This window comes from Culex pipiens, chromosome 3 (assembly GCF_016801865.2).
Source record: "Culex pipiens pallens isolate TS chromosome 3, TS_CPP_V2, whole genome shotgun sequence".
Lineage (NCBI taxonomy): Eukaryota > Metazoa > Arthropoda > Insecta > Diptera > Culicidae > Culex > Culex pipiens.
The window spans coordinates 2,198,917-2,220,743 of NC_068939.1; the positions used below are offsets into that span (position 1 = coordinate 2,198,917).

At 35.5% G+C, this 21,827-nt stretch overlaps 1 protein-coding gene across 1 annotated transcript in view; it reads right to left on the reverse strand.

Annotated features, from left to right (window-relative positions):
* LOC120425686 (neural cell adhesion molecule 2-like) overlaps positions 1-21,827 on the reverse strand; it is a 109,874-nt gene that overhangs the window by 45,285 nt on the left and 42,762 nt on the right. Inside the window, exon 2 of the mRNA XM_039590269.2 lies at positions 5,423-5,577. Within this exon, the coding sequence (XP_039446203.1) occupies positions 5,423-5,577 (155 nt within the window). The remainder of the gene's footprint in view (positions 1-5,422; positions 5,578-21,827) is intronic.

Below are 21,827 nucleotides of genomic sequence, written 5' to 3' on the forward strand. Positions count from 1 at the left end.
AATTTACTGCGTTTATTCGGCATTTGCTTCTTTTGTAGAATCATCCTATTAGTCAAGCTTTATCAGTTCATTTGAGTCACCTCTTTGTACTGCAAAATATTATTTCTACTGCAAATTTAGCAGGACCGGGAACACATTCGATGGAAGAGCTTCTCTCCATTTGACCGCTCTCGTATAATTGCCCATGGCGAACTGGACCACTTCAAGCCCTAAACTCCAACCAAAGCTCAAACAAAGGTTAAAACTTTTCCAGAATCCGTTCAACCTTAAAAAGGGACCAGCCCCGTTCGCTCGCGTGTCCAAGACAGATGGCGTCGGTCTGATTAACGAAAGGGAACCCCCTCACTCCGGAGGAAGACGATTCGCTCGGTTAAGCTCCAGGCTGGAACAAAAATCCCATCTCCGGCAACGCATATTAGCGAGACTGGCCGGAATCCAAATCTGGCGAGATAAAATATCCACTCCTCACCGACAGGCGTCATAAAATCAAGAACCAGTTGGACCAGTCCGGTCGTGGCCAGCACAAAGAACTCTCTGCCACGTCTTGGCGTTTCCTACCTGCAGCAGCAACAGCAGAAGAAAGATCCCCTTTTTCAGCCAACCGCTTCGAATGACTAAAGAGTGGACTTGGAAAGGAGGTGGAAGAGCTAAGAGGGTGCCCCGGGAGGTAATAAATGAAGTTTCCTCTTTGAGTCCAGATAAGCGGATTTGGCCTGAGAGGGGTTGGCAATAAAAGTTTATGTCTTTAAATTTATCTTTATTTTATTTTTTGTTCCGCCCAGATTTCCGGCGTTGCAGTGCTGATGAAGCAACGGGGTTTTTTTTATGAGGACTAACGAGGTAAATTTGATGTTTTACAGGACGGTACGCTTGGCTGGTGCGAGAGAAACTTGTTGAGCTTTCTTGGATGTTGTCTATGGAGAGCAAAAAAAAGCTTTAAGAAAAATTCAAACAAAGACCACTTTTAACTTCAACATTGGAAAATGTATTTTAAAAAAGTTGAACAAAAGAAAAAAAAACAATTGGGTCCTAAAATGAAGCTTAAATTTCTGATATTGTTGTTCACAACGATTAAGCTTATTTTTCTGAGTACAATGACCCTTTGTTCGACCGCAAATGACATAAAATGAAATTTTGAATCTATTTAAAAAATACTTCGCAGTTCTTTTTGTCAGAAAAAGTCCTTTTTGACAGCTCGTTCCAAGGAAACCATAGTTGATCCATCGAAAAAATGTTGTCTTGTCATTTTTTTATTTATTTTTTTTGCATTAAAATGAAAAAATGTGGTCAGAAATGGTTTTTAATCGTGTTTTCAATCGTTGTACAGGGGTTGGACAAAATGATCGGGACAGGCAAGTTTTTGTCAAAATTCAAATGCTCATAACTTTTCGAAAAATTAACCGATTTTGATGATTCAAGAAGCAGGTGAAAGGGAAATTATTCCAGTTTTAGAAAATGGACCCGTTTAAGGGTACGGTCCGTGGCCACCGGAGATGTTCCGGATTTCCCGAGGTCATGTCAAAAAGCAAGTTTTTCTGCGGCGTGCCATTTTAGTTGTGGTGAGCTTTTTATTTAATCAATATTTTTTCCTGAAAGTACAACTAATAACCAGTCGAATGCAACCGGAAGCATTGAATTCCGTTGAAAATCCGCAGAGATATGGCCATTTCCGTAAAATCGGACCGGGAGGACACGTATTGGCCACAGTTATTATAGCAACTTCGATGAACCATTGCAATATGGGTGGCAAACTTCATGTTTTTTCATGGGCAAGTCTCAAAACACAACTACGGATCTTTAATTGGCCTCACTAAGCTGTAGCAGGTTCCGGGTGCCCCGGGGAAAGTGGCCAATTCGGAAAGTTCCACTTACCATAGCAATATGGGTATCAAACTTCATGTTTTTTCATGGGCAAGTCTCAAAACACATTTACGAGTCTGTAATTGGCCAGTGGTAATCTGTAGCAGGTTCCGGGTGCCCCGGGGGAAGTGGCCAATTTCCCCGGGGCACCCGGAACCTGCTACAGCTTAGTGAGGCCAATTAAAGATCCGTAGTTGTGTTTTGAGACTTGCCCATGAAAAAACATGAAGTTTGATACCCATATTGCTATGGTAAGTGCAACTTCCCGAATTGGCCACTTTCCCCGGGGCACCCGGAACCTGCTACAGATTACCCCTGGCCAATTACAGACTCGTGAATGTGTTTTGAGACTTGCCAATGAAAAAACATGAAGTTTGCCACCCATATTGCAATGGTTCATCGAAGTTGCTATAATAACTGTGGCCAATACGTGTCCTCCCGGTCCGATTTTACGGAAATGGCCATATCTCTGCGGATTTTCAACGAAATTCAATGCTTCCGGTTGCATTCGACTGGTTATTAGTTGTACTTTCAGGAAAAAATATTGATTAAATAAAAAGCTCACCACAACCAAAATGGCACGCCGCAGAAAAACATGCTTTTTGACATAACCTCGGGAAATCCGGAACATCTCCGGTGGCCACGGACCGTACCCTTAAACGGGTCCATTTTCTAAAACTGGAATAATTTCCCTTTCACCTGCTTCTTGAATCATCAAAATCGGTTAATTTTTCGAAAAGTTATGAGCATTTGAATTTTGACAAAAACTTGCCTGTCCCGATCATTTTGTCCAACCCCTGTATATAAAAATTGACACAGGGCTTCAGAACCCAAATGGCATTAAGTAAAGGTGAACACTTGACTCAACTGGAGTTTTTTAAAGCACTTTCATATTTTCATTCGAAATAATTACTTAACCACGCGTTTCCGCGACTTTTTATGAACTATGTAGTATATTAATTTTAGGTTTTTGCAATCCATAATTATAAAAATTCTTAAAATTACTAATTTTTCGAATATTTCTTGAATAATCGTAGTTTTTAAATCATTTATTTTAATTTCTGTAATTTCAAAAATTTCTTAGTTTCTGTATTTTTTTCTTTATTTCTTGATTTGTTTCTTTTAATATTTCTGAGTTACTTGAAATGCTTTAGTTTCCCAAATTTATTTAATTCCAATTAAAAAAAATCATGTGCTTTGCCTTCCTCACCTTACTGAGGAAAGGCTATAAAATCACTCGAAAAATGAACTTTTTAAATAGACCTCCTAGACCTACCTTCATGAGTACATATCGACTCAGAATCACCAGCTGAGCAAACGTCTGTGTGTTTGGCTGTATGTAGACATGTGTACCAAATCAATGTCACTGGAATATCTCGTCACAGTTTCAACTGTTTCATATTAAATTAAAATTATGGTAAAAAGGGTGGTTTTTTTCATGAAACCCTCACATGTTATATATTTTTAGAAAGCATATGAGAAGACCTTTTAGGTGGAGTAAGAATTTTCAAGATCTGACTTACCTATCTTAAATTACAAGCAGTTTAAAAATGGTCTAAATTCACATAACCTCAACTGGTCGGGTCTGATCGCCACGAAAAAGCCGTGTAGAGGGATGCCATTTTCCCAAAGGCCGTGTCTGTATATTCTTGACAAAAAGTCTGTAGGTAGTCTGTTATTTTTATTAGGACCTCTTAGGTGCTGCGAACGTTAAGGGAGATCCATAAACATCTGGACACTTTAGGGGGGTTGGAATCTTTATAAATAAGAGGAAGGCACCAACCACCTTAAGGTGGATTAAGTAAGGTTTTTTATTTGTATTTACTTTTATTTAGTTTCTATTTTTACTGTGAATTCTCGAATTTCAGAAAATTTGCAAATTTTATGAAATTCACAAAATTCTCGACTTTCATGAATTTCTGAACGTTCTTGAACTTTTTGAAGATTCTATAATTCCTTCAATTTTTGAATTTAACAGGCTTTTTAAACTTCTGTGATATCTGTGTTTTCTTGAATTTCCTAAATTTCTTAAATTTTACGAATTTCTTTAATTTATGTTCTTCCTTAATTTTTTAAACCTTAAAATTTCTGTACTTTCTTTAATTTTAAAATAACTTTGATTTAATTTTCGAAATTATTGTTTTATTTTTAATTTCTTATGTTTTTAATTTCTTTAATCCTTTATTTTGTGTCTTGAATTTAGGAACATATTCGAATTTTTGGAATTCTTTTAATACTCGAATTACTTGAATTTCTATTTTTCTTTAATTTTTTTGTGAATATTTCTTAATTTTTCCAATTTTATTGAAATTCATGAATTTATTTTATTGCTTAAATTTTTTAAGCTTCATAATTTTCTGTATTTTTTGTATTTTTTTTTTATTATCTTAATATCCTTTATTCTACACTATTTTTTATGTTTCAAATTTGTTTATCATCTTATTTGAATATCTTAAATTTTGATTTCTTTTTCTGTCGCAAATTTCTTGAATCCATTGAATTTCTTAGATCTACTCAACTACTTAGATTTCTTGAAGTTTCTGAAAATTCTGAAATTTATTGATGTTGCATAATGTATAATGTTGCAATCCTAATAGTGTCCTGTTTGGGACTTTAGTTCATACAAAAGTCCCAGTCAACATTAATCGATTTTTGTAAACGACAGATTGCTTGCTGTCGTTCAATTTAAAGCCTGCATCACACATTACTAGTGTTATTTGTGGTTTGAAACTGTAAAAAATAAAGTCGTGATAGGCTTCCTGTTTGACCATAACTTAATCACAATTTTTTTTATTTTTTATTGGGCATTACGTATTTGTTTGATTTTTTTTCATGTTTATATTGTTGTATGTCTACACAGTAAAAAATGCTGGAAATATTTATCAGGGAATAGAGTCAGATTTTGTGTCAAAAAATCAAAAATCATCAGAAACTGGTAAATTTTCAACAGTTTTTGGTGAATTTTCATCAGGTTCACACTTGACAAATTTTTTAGTAAACATTTTCAACTTTCCATATTTCAACATTTTTTTCAAAATTTGTGATTTTTGCGGATTTATACTTTTTGTACTCTCGGAGGATTTTTGATTTTATTCCTTCTCTTACCAAATATGTGTATAGTATATCCAAATACATCATAATGAACTACAGTACAAATCATAGTTGAAAGAACCTCCAAAGGATTCCAGGCAATTAGAAATACGATTTTTTACTGATAAAATTCATTGAATATTTTTTGTATTTCTATTTGCCTGAAACTTTGTAGAGGTCAATGACCAAAGAATAAAAAAATGCGTCATTGGATCGTTCATAGAAATTAGCATACAAATCTGTCAGCAGTGTTGAAAAACAAATTTTTTTTAGAGGATCAGAGCGGACAGTTAAAAAATATTAAGCAATTCGGTCTTTTTGAGGACTCTTACCAAAGGAATTGCAACTCTTGATTTTTTGGAAAATTAAAAAAAACACCAAACAAAAATAGAACTTATCATTATTTTCTAGGACCAACAAATGCATCTGAGGGACAGCCGCACGCACGCCAACTAACTAAATACTTACTTACAGTGGCTGGTGTGGACATGGTGACGCTGCAGGGGAGCACCGCGAGGCCCCCCCGTTGACTAACTACCCTACTGTTGTTCTTGGTGATGAATTGACTCTCGTGGTGGTGCGACGAGCTCAGTGCGTTTCGGTGCGATGATTTGGCCTCGTTTGACTCTGTGGGCAAAGGTGGTGGGAGAAAACAGAATGAGACTTTTATTAACAAACCGCAAGATTAATGACACTGTAGTGTGTAAGTACCAGTTCCCCAACCCCCCTACCCCTCTCCATAACCTTTCCAAAGACATGCCTCTAATGGCATAAATTACAACCCTCCGCCCAACTTACCCTTACCCTTACTGCTCCCTGGTGGGGGTGGTTTTAGTGCGAAAAACCAGCGCGTCGAAAAGTGCTAACTTTTATTACACTGTCCTGTCATTCACTCTCCATTCTCCGTTCTCGTTCTGAGTTAGTGAATGAGTTTTTCCGGTTCCACTCACTTTTTAGTGGTGGCCCGTAACTGAGATTGAGTTATGGAAATTGTGATGCAAATTTCGTGGCCACAGACACAAAAGATGCGACAGACAAGAAAAAAAAGCTTCATTTGTCATTAATTTTGTCACCCTTGTCTCTTCGTGATGAACTCGACTTTTGTACCAGTCACGAACAACAACATCAACATCAACAACAAGCATAATTAGCAAAGTAAACGTAGAATGACAAGATTTTCGCTGGAACTAACTTGGGGTGCCTCGTCCTAGTGCTGCTGCCACTTTGAGGATGAAAGTGCCATGTTTTCCACGAAAATTTTCCCCACCACAAAAGACAACAGAACCGAAAGGCGAAGAAAAGCCGCCTCGTCATCCCTCCACATCACCATAATCATTACCATCATGATTGTATTAACATTTGTTATAACTTTTCCTCGGAACACCAAATTTCCATGTCATTAGGAGCGAGAGTACACTCTAGTGCACGATGGGGTGGTCCTTGGCTTCTCAAAAGCTTGCCGAAATCAACCCGGACTCAACCCACCCTGACCCACACTCTGGAATCTTCTCTCTACGCACAACCGGAACCGACAACAAACGTACGAAGACCAACTAGGAGTCGTGGGCGTTATCAACGCGGGCGCTGGTGGTTGGTGTGAAAGCATCAGTTTGGGATAATGGATCATCCGTGCGGCGGTGGCGTGTCGAAACACTTGTTCTGTGGCGAATGAATCTGGTCCGGAGTCCATTGCTGGATGGCTGGATGGTGATGATAGTAGTGGGTGGTTGCTCATCTCCCTTTTTGGAAAGAGGAGACTGAATGATGGAGCAAAAGGTTCAACTGACGGAAACACGATCAACTAATTGGTGTGAATGTATTTACTTCTACTGATGGAGCATTGGGGGTTGGCTGACTTGTAGACGATTATGGCAAAAAATCGGAAGGTGTTTGTTTAGAATACAATTAGGTACTTGATTGAGTTTTTGGACATTATTTTCAATTAGTATGAAAATATATAATATATAAATTGAAAACTATTTGACGAACTATCAACATCTTTGAATCAACATAATTACACAAACCTATATAAGCTATTTTCATCAGTTTTGACAGAAAACCAAGCATAGTTGTATTAAGTAAGTCTACAATTCTGTATACATGATTTTAAAGAAATCAAATATGGAAAGAATTTCAACTCTTCAAATGACCCTTCGCCCCAAACGACGATGCTTTGTAAATTGCAGTAAATTATTTTTCTCCCAAATTTGTTAAGACGTTGTTGCAGTTGGAATTAACATAAAAAGATCTATTACCTAGATGAAATTAAATAGTTTGACTTTTCTTGTATATCTTTTTGAATACTTTACAATACTTTTAAGTTAACCTAAAAAAAGATCATTTCTGTAGTTTTCAAGACATTGAAATCTCCATGGCTTAATCTGTGTGCCCCAGATTCCGGTAGGCGAGCACCGCATAATAAAAACTACCAAGAGAAAAACTAATTTCAATTATTTTCATACTTTTTTAAGCAAATAGAGATTTTTTAACCAACAACAATTTTTTACAAAATTTTACAGTGATTTCGTTAGGTGACCTTTTTTGAATTAAATATTCACAGAATTATTGACTCTTAATCTGAATGAAGATATTTGGAAATAATTAAAAAGGTATTCAATTTAAATTTCAATATTTTGTTTCAACCAAATGAAATCAATCCCGAGCAGGGGTAAATAACACGGGAATACCAAATTTTGGTATTACTTGGGCAAATAACAGGGACCAAAATGTGCCCTTGGTTGCTCAGTAATAGATAAAATACTATAAAATCACACCAAAGTCTTGTATGTGGAAGGGCACAACAATACCAAACCATGTAATTCCAAGGGTAAAATAATACCACAAAATAAAACCTTTTCAACACCAAGTTGAGGTCTTCTAGATTTTTGAACATTATTGCTTGAATGCCAAAACTTGGTATTGCCATGGTTTTATTTTTAAGTATTCCCGCGCCCTTGGAAAATCAGATTTTGGTATTCCTGTGGTCTTCCACATACCGTAAACTGGGGTGACATTGATAGCCCGGGGTGACTTTGATAGGTTTTTCAAATGCCCGTCAAATTCATAGCTCAACATTTTTGAGAATTTTGAGTATATTAGCACTAAGGGCTACCTTATTATCGAACATATGTGCAAAAATGTGACTGTTATATTGGTTGTATCAAAATTAGTGGCCAAATCAAATTTCTATCAATGTCACCCCGGGCTATCAATCTCACCCCAGTTTACGGTACATGATTTTGGTATGATTTCATGGTATTTTTCCATCTATTACTGGACAACCAAGAGCACATTGTGGTCGCCGGTATTTGCACAAGTAATACCAAAATTTGGTATTTTCATACCATTTTTAGTGCAGCAGATGCAGTTAGTGAAAAACGGAAATGATCCATATGCAACAGCCAAATCTACTCACCTGATGATTCCATGTTGTTCTTAGTGATATTCTTCACCACATCGAATACATTTGTCATTGATGAACGGCCTGTGCTTGAAATTCTTGAAGCTTCTGAAAAATAACAAGTTTGAAAAATAAGTGTTATTAAAATGAAACTGGTTTGAAATTCCCAAAAATTCTATAATCTGTCGATTGACTCGTTTTTCATAGTATTTGGTTATCTCGACTGAATTTAAAATCAGCTTTAACATTTTTGCGTTTCAAGTCATTTTAGCGCAAAATTATAATCTCGTCAAAATTTATAAAAAAAAATTCCCATGGTTTCAGAGAAATTTGATGAAACTCTTTAATACCAAAATAATACCAAAATGTGCCATCCTGACTTAGAAAATTTTCCACAATTTCAAGTCATTTTTTTAGGGGGTATATAAAAAATGTTTAAAATCAAGTTTCAAATTTTCGGTTTTCAATGATGGTAATCGCTTTGAGGCATCATTTTAGCGCAAAATTAATTATTTTGACAAAATTGGTCAAAATTTTCCCATAGTTTCAGAGGAACTTGATAAAATACTGTAATACCAAAAGAATACCAAAATGTGGTGTTCGACCATTGACAAATTCTGCAATTTTACAATATCAAAACAATACCTTAAATTGGTATGATACCACATTTTTCTCTTGCATAACCCTTAAGACAAATTTTAAAGGGTCCAGGAATACCAAAATTTGGTATTGATACCAGAGAAAGGTATTATTACGCATTTCCCTTGCGATTTACCCATGCTCGGGATCTTAAAAATTATGCTTTATTTACGGTTGCAATTTTTGTTCAATTTTTTTGTCTTGCCTATTCCAATTAGACAAAATGTAACTCAAATTGTTTCAATTTAATACATATCAAACTTTTAAAAGAATTATAGATTTAGCAAAGTAATTAATTCCAACCTCTGAAATTTAAGTGTTTAAAGAATCATTGTGCAAAAAAATCAATATGCAATATTCATGGTTCAAAAATTAGGTTTTTGGAATGTTAACTTTTCAAAATTTACGATTGTCTTTAAAAAATATGCTGGTTGGGAAAGTACATGACAGAATAATATCATACGTAACATACGGAGTAAAGTAACAGCAAAAGTGTTGTTAAGGCCATTGCAAATTTTATTACTGGTTCCCTCTCCTTCAAAAATCAACCAATAAATCAGTGGGTGAAGTAAATAAGCTTAAAATTATAATTTTAATTGGAATACTCGTAAAAAAGATTGTAAACAATAAAAAATTTCAATTATATTGTATAACGATATTTTTTGTATTTATGATGACGTAGAAAATATTTTTTTCTCGATTTCTCAGAAATTTGAGAAAAAACGGTTGAAGTTACTGTTATATTGTATCAAGCATATTCTAATATTTCTTCCTAATTTTTTTTGCCCATTTAGGCTGGTACAAATTTTAATAATTTTTTTTTTACTCTGCTCTGGTCGGGACAAAAATAATTATGCTTAGTTTTCGAAATTTCAAAATATTTTTTTCACAAAAAGCTTTTTTCACTGTTACAATTTGATAAGCTATCAAAAAATACCAATATTTATGGCAAAATCATGAAACTTAATTTGCAATGGATTTAAACCAGGGGTGACCAAGAATGGGCTGCGGGAAACGTGGTCCGGTACTTTTTAAAATGAAGTTTATTTTATATTTTTTTATGTCAATTTTTTTGGTCATAAAAAACTAATGATTCCTATTCCCATCCTCCCTTCCCCCATTATTAAAAATTGGCTCGAAAAATCTTCAAAATAACAATAGAAATTTATGTGCAATAATCTGAAATCAATTAAAAATGCATTACTCTGCGTTTAGAATCATTTCGAGCATGTTTGATTTTTTCAAAAATAATTTGAATTTTAGTGAATTTTTGATGAATTAATGTGTTTTTTCGCTTAGATGTTTTTTAAACATTGATATTCTGGCTCTTAATGATTTTTTATTAGTCACACCTAATTTAAAGATAAAATAACGCAGTTACATAAATTATGCAGATTACATGTCCCTATTTTCTAAATAAAAAAAACAAAAAAACAAAAAAAAATAAAATAAAAATATAAATAATGAAATTACAAGCCATGGTTTCAACATTTGGATGGAAAAGGTGTTTTAAAATGCAATTTACACAAGTTCAGTTGTTTTGCAATCATTAGTTTTAAAAAAATGTAAGACCTGACGAAAACAAAAATTTTAGCGTAAAAAAACTTTTTGCTAGAATACACTTCGACAATTTTTAAAAAATCTAAAGTTTCCTAAATCAACCCAAACATGCTTAAAAATGATTCTAAACGCAGGGGAATGCATTTTAAATTGATTTCAGCTGATTGCACTAAAATTTTCGTTAAAATTTTGAAGTTTTTTGAAAAAAATATTTTTTTTGCCCCCTGATTTTTCGAGCCAATTTTGAATGGGGAGGAGACAAAAGAAAAATTCTCTCATAGAGCTAACAAAATTCTCACAAATCTCCAGACTTCCAACGAACTACCTTCAAGCACAATTCCCTCTCACCAACGCCCACAACTCAAATTCAAGTTCAATCCCCATTTAGCCGGTAGCCCACGCAAAGGCTAACACCCTGACACCCCGTTCGTCAATCGTATAATGGATCCATTTATATTTTTCACGCAATTCATTCAACCTGTCACGATCGCTCAAATCCACACAAACCTCGGCGGCCAGCTGAAGTGAGAGGGGGGTGAGGCTCGGAGGTGCCTAAAGTCACGACGTGTGTACAAGAGCGATTACACGACAGGCTCGCAGCTCAGAGCTTTTCACCTTTTTGCCCCCAGGTGTGTGTTTTTGCTTTCCTCTGGCTTTCCTACGTACCTGCCTTTATGATTGATACTTGAGAATGTCACCTTTTATGGCAACTTATTTCATTTTTATTACCCGCCACCAGTCCATTCAGGTTTTTCTGTGCCAATGGAAGGTGGAGCACAATGTATTGCGCTCGGTACGAGCTATTTCTGGGCTGGCAATTCATAGCCATTCATTGTGCCGTGCCGAGCTCGTGCCTGAGAGGAAACTTTTTCAACTGCATACCGGTGACTGCTTCAAGGATAATTTATCCTCGATTGTTTCCATTTACTTCTCTGCGTCCTGCCCCGTCCTGACCTAGTCTGGTTCGTTCGTTCGAAGCACACCCACCCCCACCTGAACATGTGTGTGATTACCGGAAAATTGAGCAACGCCTACAACCGACGTCGTTTTCCTCACCAGAAAAAGAAATCGACCGGAACATGTAGCAGGAAGTTGTGAGTACAGTGTTGTGGGAAATGGCTTTTGGAGGCTTACCAAGCGTCTCCTTGGAAAATCTCGAAGAAAAACGATTCGATGGAGACGCATGGTTATTTTTGTTAGGAGCTCAAATTCTGATTCTACTGAGCTTCACCCGAAAAGCAAGAAGAGCCCCCTCGTTTCGCGGAGCAGCATTTTTATGACCTTTCCCAAAGCCACGTGCCACCTGCTGCCCGCGCGCTCTCTCTCCGCTCAAGCTCCCCCTTCTGCTTCTGCTGCAATCTGCGCCGCGGCCGGAAGTCGTCGGGAACAACCCGCATAAAAAAGTACCATATAACAATTTTTTTTCATATGGTAATTGAACTTTAAACTATATTGTTACTACCATTTCCAAAAATGTTTGACTACTATTTTAGAAATGGTATTTATATGGTTGGCATGAATTTTTACTATCTCACAAATGGTTTAACCATCTGGCATAAGGGTGGTTAGCAATGGTAACCTTAAAAAACTCGGTACTATTTTCGTCAAAAAACTGTTTGTTGTATGGTAAATAAATGGTTTAAGTACTATTTGGCAAAAAGTTACCTTAAATCAAACAGTTCACAAATAGTTAAATATAGTTAAATTTTAATTTTGGGAAATTGTAAAACGATTTCACAAATAGTTACTATTTCTCAAAGTGTCATTGTATGATCCAATATGGTAATCAAATGGTAATTTTTTATCCGGGAAGCCCATAAAACACTCTAAATTATAGATTTGGGAGTCGTTCCGGGGGGCACCGAGCTCTTCATCGTGGAGCGCCCCAAACTTTGCTTTTAATGAGCGGAATTCATTGACTCGGTTGCGTCGTTCGCGGGACCGGCCGCGCGTGGGAATCCTTCATTACCGGAGGAACTCTTAATGGACTGTTCTTTACCTGAATACAAGGCGGGGGGAGGGGTAGACGTTGCATGCGGGGTTGGTTTTTCGCAAATTCAGGCCGTTTTAGCCTGAAGTCGGTGCAAAATGAAAAGATACTCCGCGAGGGTCGTCGGGTGAAAAGGCAAGGTTAGTTCTTTCTATACATAGAACGGTGGGCAATTTAATTACAGAGTGCAGCTGGGTGGAATGGTTTGAGTAAATTGAGTATGAAAAAAAAAAACGGAGCAAGAAGACTTCTTCTGCAAAGGTTCGCTAAAATGCAGAATCTACCACGTTTGAGGTCATCCGGCGGAGGGTGGGCTGCGTGGGGTAGGTAAGTGTTTTGAGGTTTCTTTTTACATCGTACTTTTTGAAAAGAGTAGTGGTTGAAACTTAATTAACAGTCCATTCCGGTGGCATAGTGCTTGGGTGGTTACTGGACTTGTAGATAGGAAGTCTGCGAAAATTTCGCGAAAAGTGTATTTGTCCAGAATTAAAAAGAGCTGAAGCTGTCATTGGTTAATTAACTTGTTTTGTTCAACTTGCAAATAATGTACTTTTCCTTATTGTAGATTGTGATCCAGATCTTATTTCGTAACATACTTTTTTATTTGAAATTTACTACAGAATATATAAGCTGAAACAATTATACAAATACTGAAAAGCATTATTGAGCATTTCTCTACAAAATCGTTTTATTTCATGCTTTTGTGTGTTATTTTTTTTAGTCTATTTGAGTAAAACCTTGAAAAGCTTAAATTTTCCGGTTTTTGTTTTCTTTTATCCGCTGTATCTCAGCAGTTAGAAGTCCAATCTTCAATGTTCGACAAATTTATAGAAGATATTCTGAACTATTTAGAAAAATATTTTCCGAAATGGACACTTATAGACAAATTTTGAGTTAAGATCAAACATTAAGAAACTTTATCTCGAAAACGGGGCAGTATATCAACATTTCTGTGAAGTATTTTTCGGTTGCAAATTTGATTTAACAATAAAAACCGATCCCAACCCAAGTAACAAGTGAAATGCCTTATATTCTTATACATTTTTATAATAGTTTTAAAAAATGCTACAAAGTTTTACTATGACTTTTATTAGAACCTACTGGTTTCATTGACACAACACTTAATAATAGGTTTAAGATTTCTTAAAGATAATGTTAAGAATTCATTGTAGAGTTTTAATTCGGTTTTATTCGCAACACTTTAAGCTATCTTGAAGAGATTATTGTGTTGCTTATTAACTTTAACGAAGCCTGCTTTAAATCGGTTCCGTCTTCAAATAGCATTTATACATTCCTGTTAGATTTAAACTGTCACTTCGACTTATCGATGTGAGTAACGCAAAACTCACCATTTTTTTGCCGTGGCGGACGTGGACAAGTTTGAGGAGAAGCTGAGGCAGGTTTTGGCGCATTTGGGAATTAAGGATGGGGTTTCGGTGCAGGTTAAACGGAGCGGGGACATTAGTGGGAAGATTCTGTTTACGCTGGTGGCCACGGGAGTGATAATTGCGCGGTTGAGTTGGATGAGGGGTATCATCATCAAGCAGATTAAGCGAGCCAAGCTTACGCGGTGGATCCAGTGAATGGAAGTCAGGGTGTTTTCTTCAAAAACGTCGCTGGTGTGCAGGAGGTGAAGCAGGTTATGATGTAATTTGTCGATTATTTGGAGGCACCGGATCGGCTAGGGGCAAAGGTTCCCAAATGTGCTCTACTGCTGGGTTCCCCTGGGAGTGGGAAGACACTGTTGGCGAAGGCTGTGGCTACCAAGGTGCAGGTTCCATTCCTCAGCTTTAACGGATCGGAGTGTATCGAAATGAACGTCGGAATAAACCCGTAAACAGTTATTAGTAGAAATGGATGGAATGGCGTCTAATGAGGGCGTCCTCATGCTTGGTTGATATTTCTTAGTGAAAAACTTTTGAGTTTTAACAAATACTGTTATAAATGTTCATGGTATACGAAAAGCAATCAGTAAAACTTCAACACCTTAAATTTCTCTGGAATAAAACCCATCAGATTTAATTCTATGTATTGCTACGCATAACCATTGACAGTTGCGCTCGAAGATTGATTGGTGCCCTTTGCAAGTGTTTCCTATTTTTTCTGAAATTAACTGTTTAAATCTATTAACATTACTATTTGTTATATTCTGTCTATTGTGCTGGTGAGATAAAGGTACAAGTAAGCACAATTTGGTAAAAGTTTGCGGTGATTACAATGTGAAAGTGATGATTTGGACAGCGTTCATCAACCTACATGAAAAAAGTTGTGTTTGTTTTTCATCAAGTGACCAGATGTGTGTTTAATTTTGGATGAGGTATTCGAATAAAAAAATACCGTTGAAATGCAAGCCTGTGTTTTTTTATGCAGTTATTTTGAAATTCAAGTTGTCCACCACCGATGGCGATCTTTTTGCAGCTGAGAAAACACGCATGCGCTACGTCCCCGCCTTGTGCGATTTGATCTTGATGAAAGCCATGATAAATTTTGTTGGATCTGATTAAAGCCGTTGTAAAACTTTTATAAATCTTGTAAGTCTTGGCAAGTTTTGAGCCACTCCAGTTCAAGAAGGAATGGATTTAATGTAGATTTAAACAAGAACGTTTATATTTCATGAACTTCGCCATGTTGCTGGAAGGTGCGAGCAGCCGAAAAGCGTAGCCATATTGAATTTGGGTGCAACAATATGCAAAAAACATTGTTTTTTGAAAAAAAAACTTGACTTTTTATAGTGAATCGGAAGTGCGCATATTAGTTTTTCGAGCTACCTTTGAAAATTATTCGATGTAATTATGTTGGCATAACTATCACGGTTCATTTTATGTTAAATCTCAACTCATTTGTGGTACTAATACAAATATTAATAATTTGAAGTCAAATAATTTTTATCTGCTATCAACCTTTTGTATTTGCATGTAGGAATAATTGCTTTCAATCAAGTAAATTAGAAAACTACTCAGTCTATCACGAAGGCTTTTTGGTTTGCTACAAATACCAAAACATAAATGCTTTATGTTTTGTTGAGTGATTCAAGAATACGCACAGACTAAAAGAAAACCTCAATCAAAACCAAACAGTTTTACTCTTGTTTTGAAGAGATCAATAAAGTTTTAATAAAAAACACAATAAAATTTGTACGTCTCACGATACTCCTCAATAATACTCTGGACAACCTCCTAAAATGGTCCATTTTGGTTTTAATGTTGATTTAACTCGCTTTTAACTCAGCATGTAGGACCAAATGGCATTTCGTTGAAATTTTCTTGGGAACTCTACAGAATCTCTTTGAAACTATTATGTCTGTAACAAAAATCTGGGTACAAAAGCTCTGTTTGATGTGCACCGTTAAACCCTACTTTTCCCAAAATATGGAACGAAAGACGAAAAAAGGATAACATTCCTTAATTAAAGTTTGATTTTACGTTAATACAGAAAAGAAAAATATGTCCTAATGACACTTGTAACCACTGCTCTAAATCCATATTTTTATGTTTTTTTTTCTCAAACTGTTCGCCCTAAATAAATGTGCGGTGCGAATTCATGAAACCGAAATGAAAAGTCAATTAATGTCACTCAGTTACACTTTTCAATGGCTTTCTCTGCGCTAAAGCGACAAAGTGCCAAAATGAGCTGGTATTTCCCGAAAAGTGAGAGGTAGGATGACGGCGAAAAAAAGTTTTTTGCTCTCGTTGAGTGATTTGAAATTTAGGTTAGCTTTTGAAAATGAATATCCAAGCGAAAACATTAGGTCAAAACCACCCAAAAATACCCTTACTCTGGAATCGTTATGGAGATGGTTCCGTAATAAATTTGATGCTGTCAAAGTAAATAATTTTTTGCTCTCCTGTAGAAGGGAGGTGGTGGTAACGCGAGACGTACCCGGTAATTTGAAAAGTGACAGTGAGATAAGACTAAAATTAACGAGATGATGACACTGCGGAGGAACACGCCAATGATTGGATTTTTTTTCTTTCTAAGGATCGGGGAATGAGCAAATCACGGAGAAAATCGTCAGAACAAAGTTTAGCGAACCGAGGCTGCGATGCACGGCAGGAGATAAAAAATTCACCGACTTCGGACAGAATTTAGACGACGATAAATTGGGTGTGCCGAAAAGCGTTTTTTCGGCGCTTGGGTTCGAAGGAGATTTATGAGCGGTTCCTGAAGATTTCATAGCCATGCAAAACGATCTGTTTATGTGTGTACCATTCTGTTTGGCCGATCAGACCGTTATTTATGACTTTCTAGACCTTCATATTATTTATGGCATTCTGGGTGGTTGGCTGTGCGGTAACGGAGAGTGCAACTCCTAGTTGGGATTTGGATATTTTTTATTTATTCTGAATTTCGAGAAAAAACACATCCCCAGTTTGTGGTTCTAGTTTGGTTTATTTTACTAGAATGTTAGAAAGGTGAATGTTACACATGACTACCATTTAGATTAATGGCATCCTTCCCAGAAGGTGAATGTAATGTACCCAGAAGACCGAACAAAATGGTTCAGGTTTCTTCTACAAAACAAATTTCAAGAGAAATTGCGAACAAACAGGCATTATGTACACATTCATTTCATGGAAATTTATCAGAAAAGATTGAATTAGGTTGTAGTAAGTTGATAAATTATATAAACAGAATTTTATAAAACCATCACGACACATAAAACGATTGCTTTCAAATTCTCGAAATTCCGTAATGAGATTGAAACGCCATTCCCAAACCGACCCATTAATTTAATATCCTTCTTTCACACACATTCCCAGGCCCCTCGTTGACACCATCAAGAGAGAAGGGTTCATGCGGGCAAATCTAACTGAAAAGGCAAACATGGTCCTTCTATCGATTGGTTTTCCTCGATACAGAGCGACACAGTCACTAACCGTCGTCGTCGTCGCTGTCCCAGTAATGCTCATCGACCTAGTTTGGTTTGCTCTCAAACAACCGTTGAGTCCTCGCTTGGTTCTCGGATCCGGAAGCAAACCGGTTCCAAGTACGGCGGAACGTTATCTCTATTTGAACAACTGATTGCCCGTTTCACATTTTCCTATAGTTGGGCCCCTCCCGTGTGGGACCGGGTCCAGACCAGGCCTGTCACTTCTTGGTCGATCCCTCCTCCCCCCACCCTCGCTTGGAGGTCGGAATGTTCAGCTGGGTAGAATTGAATTTCTCACACGTCGTTGGTCTGAAGTATTTGCCCATCTGGTTCTGGGCTGCTGCTGCTGCTGTCGTCGAACTCAATCGATCTTATTGGCTTAAACGACCCCCGGACGACGATCCGATTCTCTGCGAGTGAAACTAAACGGGGTGGTGAAATTGAATTATTCCAATCGCTGGGAAAGAGTCGAAGGCAAAAAGGATGAAAATGCGATCACAATTACGAGTGGGGGTTTGCTTTCCTCTTTTTTCAAACCAGCCAATCAGTGGCGGTTGAGTGGGAGACGTTGAGAGACGACGCTGGAGTGATTGGGATGTTCTGGAAGGGCTAAGTATTGACTCAATTCGTGAGGGTATTTTCTCAATCATTAGCGAGATCATTTGTTTTTGCATGAATTTGAATCTAATATGGAATGGCAGTTGAAACCCCCTTTGAACAATTAATTTAAAGGGTACACACATGTACATGTAGAAAATCTCAATATTTCATAATTCCGGATATTTATTAAATCCTTTACAAAGATGAATTCCAATCACTCTTGAAAGTTTCATGGAGATATGTCATGGTTTAAGTGAGTAGAAGACGATTTAAGTTTAAACTTTTGCCATGTGCAAAGCGGACTGTCAAACCTTGTGAGCATTTTTCTCGGAACACCGAGTTGATTTCCTGGTGCCACGTGCAGACTCTCAAGACATATTCCGCAGACTCTCAAGACATATTCCGTGTGCATGACGAAGACCGGTTTTGAAATTTTGTTTAAAAAAAAAACAAAAATCAAAAACTGACGAATTTCTATATCAAAAACACAAAAATATTTTTATCTTTTTTAAAATAATCTTTTTTTAAATCGGTTTGATGAGTCTTCAATAATATTTTGAGCCGATTTGGACAAAGCAGTGTTGTGATATCGTGGCACCCGTTTTTTGAAACTGCTAACTTCAAATAGCTTTATCTCGGAAAATATACAACCAAATGTGTTCAAATTTATTTTATTGATAGATGAAGATGTATTTTTTATTTCAGATTAAAAAAAAGTTTAAGCGTGTGCTCAAACCAACCTCTGAATGTTTTGCCAATTTACATGTATGTAACCCCTTAATATTTTCAATGCTTTGTTATGTATTCTCTGACATGTTTTCTCCTAATTTCCATGAGAAATTTTTTAAGTAGGTGAATTGCAGATTTTAAGGACATTTTCATAAACTGTCTGAAAAATCAACGAGAAAAAAAAATCGTAAAAATTCCTAAAATTTAATGGAAATAGAAATCCAATCAACTGGAAACAACCAAACATTCATTTTCTCCATTGATAATCGTTAGGGGTTAGTGAATTTTCTTGATTTTACGGTCAACGTTGCATAGAAATAACAACATTTATCAGTTATTTTGCCTTCCTCACTGAGGTAAGGCTATAATCCTGCTCTAAAAATGAACTTTTTATTAAAAGCTCTAAGACCCACCTTCATGCATACATATCGACCCAAAATCGAAAACTGAACAAATATCTGTGTGTGTATGTGTGTGTGTATGTGTGTGTGTATGTGTGTGTGTATGTATGTATGTGACCAAAATTCTCTCTGAGTTTTCTCAGCACTGGCTGAACCGATTTTGATCAAACTGGTTGCATTCGACTTGGTTTAGAGTCCCATACATCGCTTTTGAATTGTTTGAAGGTTTCGATAAGTAGTTCAAAAGTTATATATAAAAATGTGTTTTCACATATATCCGGATCTCATTTATATGCATGTAAACGATGTCCGGATCCATCATCCGACCCATCGTTGGTTAGGTAATCGAGAGACTGTCTCTGGATCTAAAAAAAATAGCTGAAATATGTGTCCAAACCACTCATATTAACCCCATTGTTGGTAAAAAGTGAGGAAGGCATCAACCACATAGGTGGATTAAGTTAATTTTTTATGTAAACTTATGAAAAAATTGAGAAGAAAGCATAAATTAAAACAAATTTGATACCACATATGCTGAAAAATGCATGCTATGATTACTAAAATAAAGTTTTAAATAAAAACAAAATATTTTTTGAATCATCAAGCAATGAAAAAATGCAAAGGGTAGGATAATTGCAGTTATTTTTTCACATTTTGCCATGGCTTTTTGCATTTTAAGTTTTTTGAGTAACTCAAAGTTTATTTGACCATCAAGAAATATTGTCAAAATTGAGCCGTTTTTAAATCTAACAAATTTTAAATGTATTATTTTAACCCCATGTGCCCCATCTTTGAAGTTTTGCGAGCCGCAAGTCCTTTTTGGTGTGGGAGTTTTGTATAGAATGTCATGTTGAAATGACGGACAATACCAAAAGAAACTTCGTTTAAAATTTTATTAACGTTTCGTTTTCGCCAACAGCAATGTTTCATTGAGACTTAAATACATTTCATTTTAAAAAATCTTGGTTTCAAAATAAAAGCATTCCTAATTGACTTGTAACTTTTTGGAAGAGCTTAAATACTTAATTTTCTTCATTTTTATAAATTTTTATTTTCAATTTAAAGCTGTGGTTAGTATGAGCTTTTCAGCAGAATGCATTACTGTGAATGCAAGAGAGACGAGTTGTTCCTTTTAATTCCACTTTGTATGTTATATAGCGGAATTTAAAGGAACAAATCGTCTCTTTGTATTTACAATTTCAGACTGTTGCTAATTTTCTCAACGTTTTTGTCATTGTAATGTTTGAATTTGAGGTTATTATTTTATTTTTTTTTATTTTTTTTTCTTTTGCGTATAACACTTTTTTTATATGACAACACTGTAGTAGGTTTTTTCTTCCAAAAAACACTTTTTTTCAAAAAATCATGAATTTTAGAATGTTTTTTAATCTATACAACAACAAAAATCTAAAAGTTTAATAAATCTATTTTGAGAATAAAACATGTTTTAGTTAAAATTGAAAATTTGTGATTTTTCCCGTGCATTTATTTTTTAAATATTTTAAAAAAAGTCTCTATCAAAACCTCAAACTTTGTCGAAGATCAAAAAATTCCTTTCTCAAGATAAAGATTTTTTAATATTTACATGCTCACTTCGGTTGACCAGCCCGCCAATTTCTTAGGAGACATGTAAGGAAAACTAAAGATTATCTATACCAGTGTTTCTCAACCTTTTTCGTTCCATTCCCCCTTGAATAATTTTCATAAACTTCATTCCCCCATTAAATTTTGAATAAATTTTAAACAAATTTCATAATTTACCATTTAATGGTTATCATAAGACTGGAGATTCAATAAAAAAAAACAAAAATCATGCAAAACATAAAAATATGTGGTTTGTGAAATAAACTACCATCCGCAGTCCAAAACTGTTTGAACTTTCTTCCTGAGATTTTTTTTCAAATATAGTTAAATAATTTGGCTGTGAAAAAAACGTTTAAAAAGTTAAAAAACTTAACTTATAAGCGATATTTTCAAAATTGTATTTTTTATAAACTAACTGTTCCTGATTGAATTAATGCAAATGTTTCCTTGAAAAAAAATCTAATAATCTTTTCGTGTAAAATAAAATTGGCGATAATCAAAATACTTGAAAAGAGATGAGAAAATTCACAAAAAAATATAAAATCTGCTGCTAAAATTCAATGCAAAAAATTCTAGATTTTTTTAAGTTCAATTTAGTTTTTTCATAGAACTCTTAAATTTTAGGAGAGTTTATCAATCTCTTAAAAATAGAGCAAAAACTCATAAAAATGTGTTAAAAAAACATTCCTTTTTAAAAGGACTTTTATTTTTATAGTTGAAATATTTTTTCCATTTCAATAGTTTCAAAGAAAGTTTCAGGCATGGATTATTTTTACAAGCTTGTTTAAAGGCTTAACTTTTCTATTGCATCCTCATTCCCCCCCAAGAATGGCCAAATTCCTCCCCAGGGGGGAATTCCTCACCGGTTGAGAAACACTGATCTATACAAAGGGGAACAGTTTCATTCTAATAAAAAAATACAAAGTCGTTTTGAGAAATCGTAGAGAAGTACTACCTGGTTATTTTGAAAGCAAAGCCCTTCTTCGGCTGATGTCAACCCGTGCCCGTTTTTATTATTTTATGAAATTAAATTAAATCATTTTGAATTGTAAAACCAGGGAAGATTGTACAATTATTTAACATTGATAAGAATACTTCTTTATA